The 20,287-nt window shown below is 35.7% G+C and overlaps 1 protein-coding gene across 6 annotated transcripts in view; it reads left to right on the forward strand.

The window, feature by feature from the left end:
* The window catches only part of CSMD3 (CUB and Sushi multiple domains 3), a 1,190,044-nt gene that overhangs the window by 530,891 nt on the left and 638,866 nt on the right, over nt 1–20,287 (forward strand). For all 6 annotated transcript variants that reach the window (XM_078072078.1, XM_078072080.1, XM_078072079.1 and 3 more), the window contains one exon: nt 16,258–16,382. In XM_078072078.1, the coding sequence (XP_077928204.1) occupies nt 16,258–16,382 (125 nt within the window). The remainder of the gene's footprint in view (nt 1–16,257; nt 16,383–20,287) is intronic.

A 20,287-nucleotide genomic window follows, 5' to 3' on the forward strand; every position in this document is an offset into this window, starting at 1 on the left:
AGCAGTGGGAGAGGCAGAGGGAGAGGGAGAAGCAGGCTCCCCGCCGAGCTGGGAGCCCAATGTGGGGCTTGATCCCAGGACCAGGAGATCATGACCTGAGCCAAAGGCAGACTCTTAACCATCTGAGCCACTCAGGTACCCCTAAAATAATATGACTTTATCACTCTACATTTAACTTCTCAAATACAATTGATCACTTTAAGGTAGCAGCTCACTCACTCATTTCTGCTTGCACAAAAATCATTATATAGAGCTCTTCTCTGATTTGCAATTCAGAGAATCAGAGTGTGGTACACTCTGTATTTCTCTAGTTTTGTGCCTTGTGGTTGAAGAGAGCTAGTGAAAAGATGATAAAAACAGGACCACGTCTTCCTTAAGACTCATGGGAAGATTTATTGTATTAAGTAGCAGAGTAGCAATGAAAACTATGAACCAATCATTGTATGTCATACTCTGGGGGAATGCTTGGGACTTATTTTTCTTTTAAAGTTAAAAGAATTCCATAGCCAAAATTTGAATTATAGATATTATTTATTGCCATACACCATTTGGTAATATTTTATACAATGATTTGTTTTTTATTATGATATTTATTATTACCCTTTTTCTGAATTTTCTAGCTAGGAAACAAGAAAACCTCAGAGGGATCTGTTATTTTCTATGTCACCCTGTACTCTCCAGTTCCTATTTTGGACTTCAGAAAGGTGACAGTGAGACTTGCCCAACATTTATGAAAGCACAATTTCTTAATTTTGGTTTTAGTTTTTGTTTTTTACTGGAAAGGTATTTTCCCTGTAAATGGAGACATTAATTGCAAAGTTATTTTAATCAGGATGATATAATTTTGATAATATACATGTTAGAGGAACTGCATTATACCACAGTCACTATATTAAATGAGAACGATTTAAAAGTTGAGAACACTTCACTTCTAAGTTAAACATTCTTCATTCATGAAAGAAGCACAACTACATGAAAACACAATGAAGTCTTTGAGGTGTATTTGTTGTGGCATTTACTTTAATAAAAAGCAGATTGATTCATGAAATGTTACAGATAGAATGCACCTAGAGATAATCTAATCCAATCTGCTCGAAATTTTCCTCAGTGGGCCATAATGTTACTGAAACCGAATGTGTAAAATTAAGTTTATTTTATATTATAGGCTTAACATGGCAGTAGCAACTTAATGTGCCAAATTTGCATACTGACATTTGCAATAATTTATTATTGTCAGCATCTCCATGTAAGATTTAAGATACAAATATTAAATGTGGGTAGTCAGTGTTCAATCTAAGTGGCCTTTCCATCCTATAACGCATTAAGTGGTTCACAAACAATGAGAGAGTTGCATTGTGTGTTAGTCTTTGCACTTTAAATATCACCCACAAAGTTCCCTGTGGATTACTCTTGCATCTGTTTGTTTCTCTGGCTAAAGAATAAATGAAATTGATAACTGCTACAAGAGTAGATTAAATGGGATTTTATACAGAGGAGTGCTTCGTAAACTAGAATGCCCAATATATTCAAATATTAATTGTTAATATTCTTTTAAAAAGTATTCTAAGATTTAAAAAAACAAAAAACTTGATCAACTTGGATAGTTTATAACACTGTGTATTCCAGCTTCAATTCCTCTATGCCTCTTGAATGTGTTCTTACTCTGAGGTAGATCTGATTTTATTTAAACCTCTACTTCAGTTGGTTTATTCCTCTATGACAGCTATTCTTAAACAGAAGGTCATAGTCCTTTGGGGGGCTTTTTGCAATGAACTGGTTACCAATATTAAAAAATACATATATATGTCAAAGTTTGATAACAATGTAAGCTCTGAAATAGGGTTAGCTCAGCAAATAGGGTTAGCCTCATTGCATTACTTAGTTCATAGCCAATATGAGTACAGGGATGTGGGGAAGAGGAGTAGAAAAGCAATAGGTACAGTTAGAGCTAAAGTGCCAAAAATGTGATGTTAAATTTGCCTTACTTTATGACACTGCCTATGCAAGGCACATTTTATGGATATGCTTTCATGTGAGCTACAAAACAGCATGTGGTGGAAATGATTAGGAAACTTACCAACCTAACACCATAGCATTAAAGCTTTTTAGACTTTACTTTTGACACTAATTTTATTTTGCATTTTGGTTTTCAGGGATTATATTATCAGATTCTAATTTCTAATTGCATCAACCACTTTCTTTTCTATGGGTATAGCAACAAAACTGGTGCCATACCTATTATAGTTTTTCAATTAATACTATTTGAAAAGTTTATTATTCTCAATTTTAACACTTGGTCTCATAAAACATTTTTATCACAGTACAACAGTTTTTGTTCATATTTTTAAATAAATTTTATTTTGTCCCTGAAGTGTGTGTATATTGTGATTTTTCTGAATAACCTAACCCTTTTTTACTCCTAACCTTCAGAAACACTATTTGCTAATTTATTCCTTATTTTTTTCCATCAAAGAATATCATTATCCTACTATGTGCCTTTCTCTTACTTTATAACACAGTTACAGATCTGTATGATACTTCACTTGTAAAAACACTGTGCCAATCCAGGATTAAACATTTATTAAAAATTCATGCTCAATCAAGAAACAATATTTGATCTAGTGAATGTTAAATACAAGATGTAAAAAAAAAGAGAAACAAAAAAAGAAACAAAAAAGCAAACTGGCAAGGATTTATCTCCTATACGTCAGGAAAAAATAGGAAAGAAATAAATATCAAGATAAAAATAAGATTTTTAGTTGTTATTTTTTTCATAATTGTACTGAATTTTAAAACTTTGAAATCTTTTTAGGTACAAAATTTCCTTTCGAGGAGGAAATTTTTAAGAGTTCTGATAAGGTGATCACATTTAATTTTGGAAGTTAAAGAAAAGGGTTCCATGATAGTGATCATTATCCTTTTCTCTGAAGGTGTAGAATTCTAACTCATTTTAATGGTTTTTCTTTTAGCTTAGGTAGCTATTTAACTAATGAAGGGCTCTTTTTGTTTTTTTGTTTTTTGTTTTGAAGAGCTGTTATGTTCTTATATGAAAATCCACAGTAATGTGCTCATTTAGTGGTCTTGTGTTTCTTTCCGAACAAACTATTTCTTTGGGATTGTTCCTTTTCCCAGGATACTGTCCTTTTCGGAATTGCTCTATTCTATTGTGTTTCACAGAAGTATATGCATATACGAAATAAAACCATAGAAGGATTTACTTCTAGTGATAGAATTTAGGCTGAAGTGAAATGAAGTATTGGAAGGTGGGGCGGGTAGCAGCATCACCTTCTGGTTTGCTTTAAATGTACACAGAAGTCCTAGTTTGAGGAGGTTGAGAATGTAGTATTTGGTTTCCATATTGATTGAGGTAGTGAGTGACTTTTAACATTGTATCATTGCACAAGCCAAGGTACCCAGGCACAGTATCCAAACTTATAACCCATAGAGCAAAGAAGGTAGTAGAGCAGGAGACAAATATAACAGTGTCTGAATGCTGAATTGAATTTTTCTGACATTTGGCATAGAATTGATTCTGCTGATACTATCTCTGGAAAGGAATGGCATTAAGGTTGTAAGGACAATGAAATAAATGAACAATACATATAAAACGACCATGGTGTTCTTTTCTCATTTGAAGGAAAGCTTTTATTAAAGTTAAAAATCTTTTAAGACATCTGAAAAAAATTATCAATATATTTTAGAATCAGAAACAATATATTTTGAAAATAAGGTAATTTACCATCACCTTAGATAAATTGCATGAATATGTATATAATTTCTACAATTTTATAATAAGTGAGTTAACGCTATCACTTTTGCTTCAAGCTTAAGACAGATTGAATATTCAAGAGAGAAAGAATAACCAGTGGTACAAAGGAGAGACATTACTGAATCCAAAACCAGGTGGAGAAATAGCCCTTACAAAAGGAGATGCAATCGCTCTGTTTTTGCAGTAAGGAAGGACAAGAGAATGAATATGAATAAGAAAAGAATAGGAATTTTGGAATTAGATTAAAAATATGTTAACAGTGTAGAGCTTAAAATAATTTTCACTTTTTTCCTAATCTTTATTCTTGGGATATTCTATGACAATCATAAATCACTTGTGTAATTTTAAAAGAGAAAAAAATCATATTGTAATATTTTCTACTCCAAATCTCACTTTTATAAGAATAACCTCAGGTTTTCTAATGTACAATTAATCATTTTTGAAATTATTAATTTAAATACATTTAGAGAATCATTTGATTTTCAAAGATATTAAACATTGAGATCATTTTGATGATAGTTATTTTCTGCATGTTTAGTATTTTAACTTTTTTTCTTCAGAAATGATTTGCAGATGCTTTAATTTTTATGTCAGCCTTCATGCCTGGATAGTTTCTACTTGTACAGTGATAATTTTGTAAAATATACATCTGCTTTAGTGAGGAATTTCTCCATCTATCAGGAAATTGTCTCGACCTTTACATTAACCAAAAAAACAATAACTAAAAAAAAATAAATACATATTCACTCTTAATACAATGCTCTCAAGATTCCTTTGTCCCCTTATTTCTTATATTCTCTTTTCTGACCCAGTAACCATCATTGGTCCTTCCACAACTCTGTATTTATTCATATTTTATTTATTTGTATAAATAAAATTATATTAGCTCTCTTGGGTTAGAATAGGAAAAAATTACATATTTTGAAAAATTCACATGTTTTTTTCACTGACCGCTTTGATATTATAGTGTGTTTCTGCAATAGTAAGTATAATTTTAAAAAGATAATAGTGCAGGCACCTGGTAGCTCAGTTAGTTGAGTGTCTGCCTTCAGCTCAGGTCATGATCCCAGGGTCCTAGGACTGAGTCCCACAGGTTCCCTGTTCAGTAAGGAGTGTGCTTCTCCCTCTCCCTCTGCCCCTCCCCCCACTCATGCTCTATCTCTCTTAAATAAATAAAGTTATTAAAATATAAATAAAAAGATGATAGTGCTTCAACACGGGCCAATATAATCACAGTGAAGATCAACACTTGTTTTTCAAGCTATGTCATTGCATATCGTATGCTTGATGATTCCATACTTTGAAAATAAAAATGTGTTCAATTGTTTATTTTGGAATGTTCTATCAGATTGAGTATCCTACCAACATAGAAATACGTATTTTTTTATTATGTTAATCACCATACATTACATCATTAGTTTTTGATGTAGTGTTCCATGATTCATTGTTTGCGTATAACACCCAGTGCTCCATGCAGTACGTGCCCTCTTTAATACCCATCATCAGGCTAACCCATCCCCCCAACCCCTCCCCTCTAGAACCCTCAGTTTGTTTCTCAGAGTCCATAGTATCTCATGGTTCATCTCCCCCTCCGATTGCGCCCCCTTCATTCTTCCCTTCTTGCTATCTTCTTTTTTTTTTTTTTTTTTAAACATAGAATGTATTATTTGTTTCAGAGGTACAGGTCTGTGATTCAACAGTCTTACACAATTCACAGCGCTTACCATAGCACATACCGTCCCCAATGTCTATCACCCAGCCACCCCATCCTTCCCACCCCCCACTATTTTTAATGAAACTTAGCTGTAAATTTTTTTAAGATTGACTCAAATATTAAAACAGTTTATAAAATGAAAACACAGTGCATTTGTTCAAGATATCTATTTTCTAGATATTATTGAGCCTGGATTCTTCTGAAAAGACCTCCTATTCCATTGATTTCTGCCCTCTCTGTGTTGTTTTATACTTTTTTAGTTTTATCTTCTAGAGTCTGTTCAAGTGTAGCTGTGATCCAAGATGGAGGTATTTGCAGATGCCCAGACTCTTTCCATTGATAGTGGGGAAGAAATTAACAGCTTTCACAGTTACTTCCATAATTGAAGGGAATAATTGAGTGCTCAATATGTGTTAATTACTGTGTACCTTATAAATGATACTTCATTACATGATCCCAACAGATGAGGAAGCTGAGGCTTTCAGACATTTTTACCGTCTCAAAGCCATAAAACTGGGAAAGAGTTAGGATTTGAAATTTCTTTGAGACTCTTTATCTTAAACTATTGGCCACAGCTCTACACTACTTTCCCCATTGTATTAACTGGTATTGTTAATCTTTGAGTGCATAAGGGAGTGGGTAGAAACTTTAGGGACCATCACTGGTCGTTTTTGGTATAGTAGCAGGGCACTTACATGTTTATTATTACAAAGTGCCTGTCTCCAAGCTGTGTATTAGTTTGCTATAATCAAAAGAAACAAGCTCAAACACTTTCTACCCTGGTCTCCTTCATTTGTTTTGTTCTAATCACATTACTTTCCTCACTATTTCTGGAACACACACAGCAAATGGGTCACATAGTAGCAGGTGAGTGCATGTGGGTTATAAGCAATTTAAATAACCTTCAGAGAGTATCTTACCCAAGAATAATTTGTCCAATTATAGGGATAAGATATCTCTGGAATAAGGCATTTTAGATCATCTATTTGCATTATTAAAGATATATATTTATCTTTATTATACATATATAGTAAAGATATTTATTCAGCCTCTCAAAGTATATATATATATATATATATATATATATACTTAATAAATTGCTACATAATAAGATATGTTTGACAGGTTGGAAAAACAAAATAGGTAAGTGCCTGGAGTTTTTTTAGTAGGATGAGAAATGCAATGAGTAGACAAATACACAGTGCATCAGATAGTGTATAGGAAATAACATGGAAGAAGCTTATGGATTAGGAGGAGTTGTTTTATAGATAATAGCCAAAGAGGACCTTATGGATGGAAGCGTTTTCCAGACTAACATAAGAATAAACGTAAAGACCCTGAGGCCAGCACATGTTTAATATTTTCAAGCCAGAGCAAGGAAGCCAGTGTAACCAAATAATAGAGATTGAGGAAGAAAGTGGTGGGAAATGAGTTCTAAAAATTAGCACAGGCAGATCACATAGGCCATTGTCAGGGCACTGCCTTTATCTCAGTGAAATAGGGAAGCATTAGAAGATTTGACACAGAACAAAGGCATAATTTGAGCAATCTTCTAAAATGATTGCTACAGATGCTATTTAAGGGCAGATTACAGGAAAGCAGCAACACAGCAAAAGGACCATAGGCAACAACATAGATGAGAAATTATGGTGGCTTGGATCAAGGTGTAACACTGTAGGGGTGAGAAATACTAGGTTCTTGATTTTGAAAGTGTTCATAACAGGATTTGCTCAATGAGGTGGATGTAAAAACTAAAAGAGAAAGATGGGACAAGAATGACTCCCAAGGTTTTTGGTCTTCAACCAGAAGGATAGAGTTTTTATTGACTAAGATGAGGAAGTAAAAAAGGGCAAATAGTTTGCTATTAGTTAAACTTGTAAGGCTGCTCAGGCTATAGAGCAGTCTAAATAAATCTTGGGGTCATTAAGAAGTTCAAGAAGACCCTAATCTTTTATTTCTTGGTTGTATGGGTGTTTAATTCATGATAATTCACTGAGCTGTGTATTTTGTTTTGCACACTTTTCTGAGTGTGTTTTATATTTAAAGATAGCCACTTTTAAAAATGTGAGTATAGGCTGATGCACAGTGTTACATTAGTTCAGTGTATAACATAGTGGTACAACTTCTCTAGTGTAGCTACTATCTGTCACCATACAATACTAATACAAATATCTTACTATCTTCCTTATGCTGTGCCTTTTATTCTTGTGACTTATTCATCGTATAGCTGGAAGCCTATATCTTCCACTCCCTTCACCCATTTTTTTCCTTTTTTTAAATTTAAATTCAAGTAGCTAACATATAGGACATCATTAGTTTCAGATATAGAGTTCAATAATTTATCAGTTGCATATAACACCCAGTGCTCATCACATTGCATGCCCTCCTTGATGCCCATCACCCAGTTACCCCATCCCCCCACCCATCTTCCCTCCAGCAACCCTAGTTTGTTTCCTATAGTTAAGAGTCTCTCATGGTTTTTCTCCCTCTCTGATGACTTCCCATTCAGTTTTCCCTCCCTTCCCCTATGATCCTCTGTGCTGTTTTTTTGTTCCTCATATGAATGAAAGCATATGATAATTGTCTTTCTCTGATTGACTTATTTCACTCAGCATAATATCCACCAGTTCCATCCATGTCGATATAAATGGTAGGTATTCATCCTTTCTGATGGCTGAGTAATATTCCATTGTATATATATACCACATCTTCTTTATCCATTCATCTGTTGAAGGACATCTCAGCTCCTTCCACAGTTTGGCTATTGTGGACATTGCTGCTATAAACACTGGGGGGCAGGTGCCCCTTCGTTTCACTACATCTGTATCTTTGGGGTAAATACCAAGTAGTGTAATTGCCGGGTCATAGGGTAGCTCTATTTTGAACTTCTTGAGGAACCTCCATACTGTTTTCCAGAGTGGTTGCACCAGCTTGCATTCCCACCAACAGTGTAAGAGGGTTCCCCTTTCTTCACATCCTTGCCAACATTTGTCATTTCCTGACTTGTCAATTTTAGCCATTCTGACTGGTGTGAGGCAGTATCTCATGTCTTCTGCCCATTTCTTGACTGGATTATTTGTTCTTTGGGTGTTGAGTTGGATAGGTTCTTTATACATCTTGAATACTAGCCCTTTATCTGATAGTCATTTGCAAATATCTTCTCCCATTCCATAGGTTGCCTTTTAGTTTTGTTGACTGTTTCCTTTGCTGTGAAGAAGTTTTACCTTTTTTTTAATTTTTATTTTATTATGTTAATCACCATACATTACATCATTAGCTTTTTATCTTGATGAAGTCCCAATAGTTCATTTTTGCTTTTATTTCCCTTGCATTTGGAGACATGTCTAGAAAGAAGTTGCTGCAGCCAAGGTCTAAGAGGTTGCTCCCTGTGTTTTCCCCTAGGATTTTGATGGATTCTTGTCTCACATTTAGGTCTTTCATCCATTTTGAGTTTTTCTTTGAGTCTGGTGTAAGAAAATGATCCAGTTTCATTTTTCTACACGTGGCTGTCCAATTTTCCCAACACCATTTATTGAAGAGGCTGTCATTTTTTCCATTGGAATATTCTTTCCTGCTTTGTTGAAGATTAGTTGACCATAGGGTTGAGGGTCCATTTCTGGGCTCTCTATTTTGTTCCATTGATGTATGTGTCTGTTTTTGTGCCAGTACCATACTGTCTTGATGATTACAGCTTTGTAATATAACGTGAAATCCACCATTCTGGTGCCACCAGCTGTAGTTTTCTTTTTCAAGATTGCTTTGGCTTTTCAGGATCTTTTCTGGTTCCATACAAATTTTAGGATTATTTGTTCCAGCTCTGTGAAAAATGTAAATGGTATTTTGATAGGTATTGCATTGAATGTGTAAATTGCTCTGTGTAGCATAGACATTTCAACAATATTTACTTTTCCAGTCCATGAGCATGGAACATTTTTCCATTTCTTTGTTTCTTCCTCAATTTCTTTCATAAGTGTTCTGTACTTTTTAGAGTACGGATCATCCTTTATCTCTGTGGTTCGGTTTATTCCTAGGTATCTTATGATTTTTGGTGCAATTGTAAATGGGATCGATTCCTTAATTTCTCTTTCTTCTGTCTCATTATTAGTATATAGAAATGCCACTGATTTCCATTGATTGATTGATGCCATCAATTCCATTGATTTTATATCAATATCCTGTATGAGTTCTAGCAATTTTGGTAGGAGTCTTTTGGGTTTTCCACACGAAGTATCATGTCACCTGTGAAGAGTGAGAGTTTGACTTCTTCTTTGCCAATTTGAATGACTTTTATTTCTTTTTGTTGTCTGATTGCTGATGCTAGGACTTCTAGTACTATGTTGAACAACAGTGGTGAGAATGGTCATCCCTGTCATGTTCCTGACCTTAGGGGAAAAGAGCTCAGTTTTTCCCCATTGAGAATGATATTCGCTGTGTTTTTTTCATATATGGCTTTTATGATATTGAGGTATGTTCCCTCTATCCCTACAATGTGGAGAATTTTAATCAAGAAAGGATGCTGTATTTTGTCAAATGTTTTTTCTACATCAATTGAGAGGATCATATGATTCTTGTCCTTTCTTTTATTAATGTGATGTATCACGTTGATTGATTTGCGAATGTTGAACCACCCTTGCAGCCCAGGAATAAATCCCACTTGGTCCTGGTAAATAATCCTTTTAATGTTTGATCCTATTGGCTAATATCTTGGTGAGAATTTTGGCATCCATGTTCATCAGGAATATTGGTCTGTAATTCTCCTTTTTGGTGGGGTCTTTGGTTTGGGGATCAAGGTAATTCTGGCCTCATAGAATGAGTTTGGAAGTTTTCCTGCCATTTCTATTTTTTGAAACAGATTCAGAAGACTAGGTATTAGTTCTTCTTTAAATGTTTGGTAGAATTCCCCTGGGAAGCCATCTGACCCTGGACTCTTTGTTGGGAGATTTTTGATTACTGCTTCAATTTCCTTCCTGGTTATGGGTCTGTTCAAGTTTTCTATTTCTTCCTGTTTCAGTTTTGGTAGTTTGTAAGTTTCTAGGAATGCATCCATTTCTTCCAGATTGCCTAATTTATTGGCATATAGTTGCTCATAATATGTTCTTAAAAGTGATTGTATTTCCTTGGTGTTGGTCATGATCTCTCCTCTTTCATTCATGATTTTATTAATTTGGGTCCTTTCTCTTTTCTTTTTGATAAGTCTGGCTAGGGGTTTATCAATCTTGTTAATTCTTTCAAAGAACCATCTTCTAGTTTCATTGATCTGTTCTACTATTCTTTTGGTTTCTATTTCATTAGTTTCTGCTCTAACCTTTATTATTTCTCTTCTCCTGCTTGGTTTAAGCTTTATTTCCTGTTCTTTCTCCAGCTCCTTTAGGTGTAAAGTTAGCTTGTGTATTTGAGACTTTTCTAATTTTTTGAGAAAGGCTTGTATTGCAATGTACTTCCCTCTTAGGACCACCTTTGCTGCATTCCAAAGGTTTTGAACAATTGTGTTTTCATTTTCATTTGTTTCCATGGGTTTTTTTTTTTTTTAATCTTTAATTTCCTGGTTGACTCATTCATCCTTTAGTAGGATACCCTTTAACCTCGAAGTGTTTGAGTTACTTCCAAATTTCCTCTTGTGATTGAGTTCCAGTTTCAAAGCATTGTGGCCTGAAAATATGCAGGGAATGATTCCAATCTTCTGATATCAGTTGAGACCTGATTTGTGACCCAGTATGTGAACTATTCTGGAGAATGTTCTATGTGCACTTGTGAATAATGTGTATTCTGTTGCTTTAGGATAGAATGCTCTGTATCTATCTGTGAAGTCCATCTGGTCCAGTGTGTCATTCAAAGCCCTTGTTTCCTAATTGATCTTCTGCTTAGATGATCTGTCCATTGCTGTGAGTAGGGTGTTGAAGTTCCCTACTATTATTGTATTATTATCAATGTGTTTCTTTAATTTTGTTATTAATTGGTTTATATAATTGGCTGCTCCCAATTTAGGATGAGAAACATTTATAATTTTAAATCTTCTTGTTGGATAGACTCTTTAAGTATGATACAGTGTCCCTTTTCATCCCTTACTACAGCCTTTGGTTTAAAATATAATTTGTCTGGGGCGCCTGGGTGGCTCAGATGGTTAAGCGTCTGCCTTCGGCTCAGGTCATGATCCCAGGGTCCTGGGATCGAGCCCCACATTGGGCTCCTGGCTCATGAGGAGCCTGCTTCTCCCTCTCCCTCTGCCTCTCTCCCTGCTCATGCTTTCTCTTTCTCTCTCTCTCTGTATCTCTGTGTCTCAAATGAATAAATAAAATCTTTAAAAAAAAATAAAATATAATTTGTCTGCTATAAAGATTGCCACCCCAGCTTTCTGTTGATGTCCATTAGCATGATAAATAGTTCTCCACCCTCTCACCTTTAATCTGGAGGTGTCTTTGGGTCTAAAATGAATCTCTTGTAGACAGCATATGGATGGGTCTTGCTTTTTTATCCAATCTGATACCCTGCATCTTTTGATTGGGAGCATTTAGCCCATTTACATTCAGAGCAACTATTGAAATATATGAATTTAGTGCCTTTGCATTACCTGTAACATCCCTGTTTCTGCATAGTCTCTCTGTTTCTTTCTGGTCTATGTTACTTTTGGGCTCTCCCTTCACTTACAGGATCCCCTTTAATATTTTTTCCTTGGTTGGTTAAGTGATCACAAATTCTTTTAGTTTCTGTTTGTCCTGGGAGCTCTTTATCTCTCCTTCCATTCTGAATGACAGCCTTGCTGGATAAAGTATTCTTGGCTGCATGTTTTTCTCGTTTAGTACCCTAAATATATCATACCAGTCCTTTCTGGCCTGGCAAGTCTCTGTGGATAGGTCTGCTGCCAGTCCAGTGTTCCTACCCTTGTACTTAATTAAGGACCTCTTGTCTCAAGCTGCTTTTAGGGTTTTCTCTTTATCTCCGAAATTTTCAAGCTTCATTATGTGTCAGGGTGTTGATCTATTTTTATTGATTTTGAGGGGGGTTCTCTGTACCTCCTGGACTTGAATGTCTGTTTCCATCCTCAGATTAAGGAAGTTCTCCTCTATGATTTGCTCATATATACCTTATGTGTCTCTCTCTCTTTCTCTCTTTCTTCTTCCTCTGGGACCCCAGTAATTCTAATATTGTTTTGCTTTATGGTGTTGCTGATTTCTCGAAGCCTCCCCTCATGGTCCATTAGTTGTTTTTCTCTCTTTTGCTCAGCTTCCTTCCTTTCCATCATTTTATCTTCTATGTCACTGACTCTTTCCTCTGCTTCATTTACCCTAGCTACTAGAGCATCCATTTTAGACTACATCTCAGTTAAAGCACTTTTAATTTCGGCCTGATTAGATTTTATTTCTGCACTAAGAGATTCTCTAGTGTCTTTTATGCTTTTTTCAAGCCCACTTAGTAACTTTATAATCATTATTCTGAATTCAATTTCTGGTATTTTACTTATATCCAGATCAATTAGATCTATGGCAGAGAGTATTACCTCTGGTTCTTTCTTTTGCTATGAATTTCTCCTTCTAGTCATTTTGTCCAGAGACGAATAGATGAACAGTAGATGAACATTTTATATCTATAAAATATAATGTAAAAATGAAAATTAAAAAATAGACTTAAAAACATAGATTTGATAAAATGAGAAACTAGTTGAGAAGAAAAAAAAAGGAAAAGGAAAAAGATTTTTAAGACTAAAGACTCATGAGAAAAAACCTCGATTTCTGTATACTCTTTTCCCCTAGCCCAGGAGTTTTTCAGTTCTGAGTGATCCATAAACTTGGTATGTGATTGATGTTCCTGCTTGTCTTCTGTGGGAGGGGCCTGTTGCACTGATTCTCAGGTGTCTTTGCTGGGGTGGAGTTACACTGCCCCTTGCCAGGGGGCCAGGCTCAATGTAAGCCGCTTAGGGTTGCTCTATGTGGCATTTGTTCCATGAGGGCTTTCTGTACCACTTTAGAAGATGAAAAAATAAAAATAAAAAAAATTGCAGTGCCCAGATCTCCGGCCCCTGAGCTGAATGATCTAGGCCCCCACTCTTCAGTGCACCATCAGGGAAAAGCAGTCAAGCATCTTTGTGTGGCCAAACTCTGCAGACTCCTGCAATGCACACCTGCACCAATCGTCCCAGGGGAGTGTGTGTGTGGGGTGGTCTCACCGAAGTCTGTTGCTTTCTGGGCCCCTGCTCCGGGAGCGGTTGCTCAATCATGGGGGCACCTGTACCACTCCTCCCAGGAGAAGGAGGAGGGTCATGCAGGGGTTTTGCTGCTTGTTGGGCCCCTGCTTGGAGAGTGGTCCCCGGATAGAGCCACTGTTTGTGGTTTATGGCAGTACCACGCTGAGAGCCCACTCCTGGCCTCACTGATTGCAGCTGGCTTCCCTGCTCCAGTGCCTGGGAACTCTGCCACACTCAGGCACCCATGTTCTTTCTATGACCCCAGGGATCCTGAGACCACACTGTCCCACCTAATGTTCTGCCCTTCTTTGCCACCTGAGCACATTTCAGGCAGGGATATCCCTTACAGGAACAGACTTCTAAAAGTTCTGATTTTGTGCTTTCTAATAGCCAGCTTCCGAAGGCTCCCTCCCCCTGAAGTTTATCTTCCCATAAATCCCCTCAAATTCACTTCTCCACTCCTCCTACCTTGCAAAAAGTGGTTGATTTTCTACTTGTAGAATTGCAGAAATTCTTTTCTTAGATCTCAGGTTGAATTCACAGGTGTTCAGAATGATTTGATAGATATCCAGCTGAATTCAAGGGACCAGATGAAACAAGGGTCCCCTACTCTTCTGCCATCTTCTCTCCTCCTCTCCCCTTCACCTATTTTGCCCATCCTCCCACTCACCTGCTCTCTGGCATCCATCAGTTCTTTGTATTTTTAGTTCTCATTCTGCTGTTTGTTTATTCATTTTTTTATATTCCACATATGAGTGAAATCATGGTATTTGTCTTTCTCTACCTGACTTATTTCACTTAGCGTAATACCCTCTAGGTCCATCCATGTTGTTGCAAATGGCACAGTCTCATCTTTTTATGGCTGTGTAATATTCCATTGTATATATACCACATCTCCCTTATCTATTTGTTTACAGATGGGCACTCAGGTTGCTTCCATATCTTGGCTACTGTAAATTATGCTGCATATATCTTTTTGAGTGAGTGCTTTTGTTTTCTTTGGGTAAATACTCAGTGGAATCACTGGATCATATGGTAATTCTATTTTTAATTTCTTGAGGAACCTCTATACTATTTTCCACAGTGATTGTATCAGTTCACATTCCCACCTTTTTAAAAGGAAACAGTGAGGGAAAAAAATAAAATGCCTCCAGAGGAGAGTAGATTATAATACCTACAGACTTTTTCCTACACTAAGCCTTTCTGTTCTTTGTCATGCCTAGTTCAGGTTTTTTGGTCGTCTTTAGCCTAGGTAAGAGGTTGGCCAGCTTTTTCTATAAAGAGTTAGATAATAAGTATTGCATAGTTTGTAAACCAAAAATCTCCATTGCAACTACTCATCTCTGACATTGTAGCATGAAAACAGCAATACATAATATATAAATGAAAGTATACCTGTGTTCTGATAAAACTTTATTTATACACATTGAAATCTGAATTGAGTACAATTTTTACATTTCATAAAATATTATTTTTCAAATTTTTGAAAGTATAAACACCTTTTTAACATGTTGGGCTGTACAAAAACAGGCCGTGGACCTGATTTGTCCTGCAGGACATAGTTTACCGATCATTGGCCTACACTATCGGAATTATTTTCTTACCCACCCCTATTATCTAATAAATCTGCATGTTAAACTGCACTCTATACTGTTCCAGGTATACGTTCTTACAATACAAATGTGACCATGTAATCTGTCTCCATGACAAGCTCAGCTTCCTAAATAGGAGCTGTTCAGGCAAAGGCTGGGTGAGAGGGTGCAGGTAGTACCCTGAGGCAGAGGGGACAGGGAGAACAGTGCAGACAGAAAGCAGCATGGCATGTACAGAAACTGTCAGCTGCTATACTGTTCACATGTGGCACTGGGTTAGGGATGAGGTGGAGAAGTTGGCCAGACTTATTGCTGGAATGCTTTTCATGCTATATAAAGGAAATTGGACTTTATTTATTTTTTCTGGTGAGTTGTGCTTCAAGGATTTTAAGAAGGAAAATGCATGGTCAGGTTTCTGTTTTGTTTTGTTTTTGTTTTTGTTTCAGCAGACATCCATTACCCTTAGAAATTAGGGTTCTAAGAAATGATCATTTTGAGTAACTTCACTTTCAGTAGAAAAGGAAGCAGAATTACAGTAGGTTAAGTAATAAATGATGGGTGAATTTTATATGAAAGACAATCAACATAATTTTGCAGCCCTAAATATTGATTGATTGATTGATTGATGTGCAAATATTCATCCAAATAAATGCACATAAAAATACCTGCTGGAAAAGTACTGCAATGAATATAAGTGCTGAGACTCAAGTCAGGAAGACTACTTTTTGCTTCATGTTTACCACCTACTTAGGATTGGAGATTTAGTCAATTACTTAACCTTGGCTTCTACAACTAATAACAAGATAATTAAATTTGATGACAGCTTTCTGTAGCACCTACCAACACCTGCATGTTATTGACTTACAATAGATTCATATGTTTTAGAAAGATGCTTTTTGCCACTATGGAACATTTTAACCTATTGGATATTACCAAGTGGAGACTAATTGTTATGTTATATTTTTCTAATCCTGTTTTTTTTTAATCCTCTGTTCAATTTTAGCCTTGGATCAACTGTGCAATTCTCTTGTGATGAGGATTATGTCCTGCAAGGTGCTAAGAGCATCACCTGTCAACGGATAGCTGAAGTCTTTGCTGCTTGGAGTGATCACAGGCCTGTATGTAAAGGTAAAGAAAAACCCTTAAAATCAAAATGCTCTCTTGACATTTTAATAGTGTGAACTTTGTTCCATTGAGCATAAATTTCAATTAAATATTTGAGCTGTAATGCAGTCTTTAAGGAAATACTTAACCTATGTCCTTAGCAATATTGTTGAAAATCTCTGATATGTGAACTGCTGTATTAGGTTCCCAATGTAATAATTATATAAATATGAAATACAAGGCACTGGTGACTCTCTGGCTTCCCATATTACCAGTAATTACAGATAAGATTTATTCTCATCACCTTTCTACAAATTAAATATTTCCATATAAATTAAATAAAACGCCTGTTTTCTAAACTTTATTAAGCTATGTTTGAAAATGCCTCATCTTGGCTTACTGGCACTCTTAATTCCTTCTTTGTTGTTGTTGTTATTTTATTTTATTTCATTTATTTATTTGAGAGAGAGAGAGAGAGAGAGCATAAGCAGGGTGAAAGGCAGAGGGAGAAGCAGACTCCCTGCTGAGCAGGGAGCCCAATGTGAGACTCCATCCCAGAACTCCAGGATCATGACGTGAGCCGAAGGCAGATGCTTAACCAACTGAGCCACCCTGGTGCCCCTGTTATTGTTATTTTTAATAATGGCATCTCTGCATATTTCAGTGTCTTAGTACTCAAAATGTCATTATCCCTTCTTCACCCTCAGGGAACATTTTCAGTGAGTCAACACACTCTATAGATTACCCTCAGGTGTAATAAGGGTGTTATCAGGGGAATAGAGAAGGGGCAGATTTGAGAGCTACTATAAAGGGACAAAGAGAAAGTATCTGACAACTGGATATGGAAAAAGGAAGTGACAAGAAAGAATCAAAGATGATGCTCAAAGATGAATCCATGAGATTAGAAAAATCTTAGGCTGTTAATAAGTATGAAGAAACTGAAAAACGGAGTTGTATGGAAGATTATCCATTTACTGCAACATTGTCATCATTGGTAACACTTTTAGACATTTCCTCTGTGGCAGGCATAGTGCTAACCACTGTCTTATTTAATCCTGAAAACAAACTGATTGAGGCACTATTATCTCCATTTTAGAAATGAAAAAGTAAGATGTAAAGAGAAATAGTCACTTTCCCAAGTTCAAATACTTGGAAAATATATTTGTCTTTAAGTCCTCAAGGCTTAAGTCTTTAAGACTTCATCGAAAGGGGAGAAAATCCAGATTTCAGAAAATTAATGAGAAAACAGAAAATGATAAAATGGAAGCAACAGGTACCTTCCACTCACTTGGCAAAGGCAACTTAGAGTAAGAAGAAGAGAGAATCTAGATGTTTCTCAGGTTCAAGTAAAGCTTTTCTGTTACAGGTAGACGTGTACTCATGACCTATCTTTTGTTTTCAAAGGCTTTGAAAATGACATGTAATGCAATAACTTTAAAAAGAAATAGTGAAATGGGGATAATAAAATAAGGCAAAATATTTCCATGTTCCTAAACAAAAGTTCATATACAAGTTAGTAGACAACTTTAAAGAATGTTAGACTTAAATATGACAGCTGCCAAACGAACAGGGAAACCTGACCAGTTTACACACAAACAGTTGTCTATGAAATACAATTATAACAATGACACAGAAAAAAAAAAAACTTTTCCAGGCTTTGAGGTCTGAAATGGCTTGCTTGGTTTTTAAAAAGTAGACACTGAATGATAGGTATTGTGGGAGTAACTTTCATCAATGTTCTGGCAATGAATAGAACAGTAAATTTATAAAGTTGATTTTTTATGGTGTCCTCCACTCAAGACAAATTATAGTTATAAAGGACAATGTAGTGAAAATCGTGGTTTCAAGTGGTGTGATCCAAGTATACTGCTTCAATTTTTCATAAATTAGATGTGTGCGCTTTTTGATGGCAAAAAAGACTGGAAAAAATAGAGAGTAGATTTAAGAAAAAAAGATTAATGTTAATGCAGAAACAAAACCTCACACAGGAAGAAAAGTTATAGCCAGATCATGGAATTTAAGGTCTACATAAAGTAAGATTGAGACTATAAACCATCTTTTTTCATTCAAGACTCTCATTTCAATAAAAAGAATGAATCATTTTTATTACGATTGTAAATTGTTCAAAGGCAGAAATAATGTTACATTATTTTGTTATGTTTTACAAACCCGATAGCATAAGGGGCAGCTCTCTACTAGCTTCAGTCTCAAGAAATATTTGTTGAAAATTAATGTATGATTACTTTTCTTTGATTCCAAGACACATGATGATATATATCAACATATATATATTAGCTGGGAGGCATAAAATGTGCATGTTCAAGATTCATATATTGATATTATTTCATCTAAATTTTACATCGTTTCTGCAGACACTAATCATTTATACATAGCTTTATTCATTCTTTGTATGCAGGCATATGTGGGTATGGTTTATAAAGTACATTTAGCTATTAGAAATTACTGGCTGTGGTGCTGGAAACAGTAATGGAAGGAACATGCTGAAATAGTAATTGAAGTTTTAAAATGACTATCCACAGTGAGTCTGAACAAAGAATAGTTTTCATGTCTCATGGGTGCTTGGACAGAATAAATAAGCTTTTTCCCAGACAGCAGCATAAATAACAGTATCAGTGCACTGCACCTTTGAGAGGTTATTAATATAGCTGCTGTCTATGTATTGCATGGTTGAGCAATCAAGAAATGCTGATTTTAAAGGGACTGAAAGTTCACACAAATAACAAATTATGAATTAAAATAAAAAGAGCAATTTAGAAATTAATATTAATGGATTTTACACAAACACAGACAAAGATTTTTATTCCCTAAATGGGATATGTATACGAGATACTTGCCAGTTTACACTTATGGATACAATTATTCTTTTCTTGGAAATGCAATAGATATCCAAAAGCTGAAGTTTATGCAAAGAAGCAGATTATGCCCTTGAATAATATGTAGAATGTTTATTTTAGATATTCGTGATGTTCGAAGAAACATCATTCATTGAAGAATTGATAATTTGTTGACTAGGAAGTATTTAAGAGAGCTAATATTTATAGATTAGACAAAATTTTTGACAAATTTTCAGTCAATATTTATTTGGGTGGCCCAAATAACCAGTTTTTATCCGTCAAGGCACAAGAGCATGAACCACTCATGAGAGTAATATAAGGGGTGACTAAGAGAGGATTAGAAAAGAAGACGAAAGAAAATACTGGAAACAGGTAAAAATCAGGGAGTCACCTTTTAATTCCATTATTGAATTAGTTATTCACTTATTTTTTATGCAATTATTAATGTAATTATTTATTTTGGATTCCACAAACATTAATGAACATTGGTAGGGATGCCAAATTAATACTATGTCGGATAGGGGCGCCTGGGTGGCTCAGTCATTAAGTGTCTGCCTTCGGCTCAGGTCATGATCCCAGGGTCCTGGGATCGAGCCCCACATCGGGCTCTCTACTCCCTGGAAAGCCTGCTTCTCCCTCTCCCAATCCCCCTGCTTGTGTTCCCTCTCTCACTGTGTCTCTCTCTGTCAAATAAATAAATAAAATCTTAAAAAAAAATACTATGTCAGATACACAGCATGTAATGGTTTTAATTATTTTGTATTACTTAAAAGGCATAAACACAAAACTAGGTAATATATAGTAGACTATTTTGTTTACAAGAGAGGAACAATTCTCTGCAAAATTCAGATGAGGAAGACTATTTCCATGTTTGGAGATGGTCAGAACTTGAGATGGAGGAGCAGAACTTGGGAATTGTTTTGGATTTCAAACATAGGAAGTTGGAAAGCATTCCACATATAGAAGATATGTCACAAGTGAAATCACAAAGTGAATTGGCGTATCTGGGGAACAAGGTGGGGGAGGATGGGCATTCCAGTTTGGTTAGGTATATATATGAAAGAATATAAAGTG

This window comes from Halichoerus grypus, chromosome 5 (genome assembly GCF_964656455.1).
Source record: "Halichoerus grypus chromosome 5, mHalGry1.hap1.1, whole genome shotgun sequence".
Taxonomy (NCBI): Eukaryota; Metazoa; Chordata; class Mammalia; order Carnivora; family Phocidae; genus Halichoerus; species Halichoerus grypus.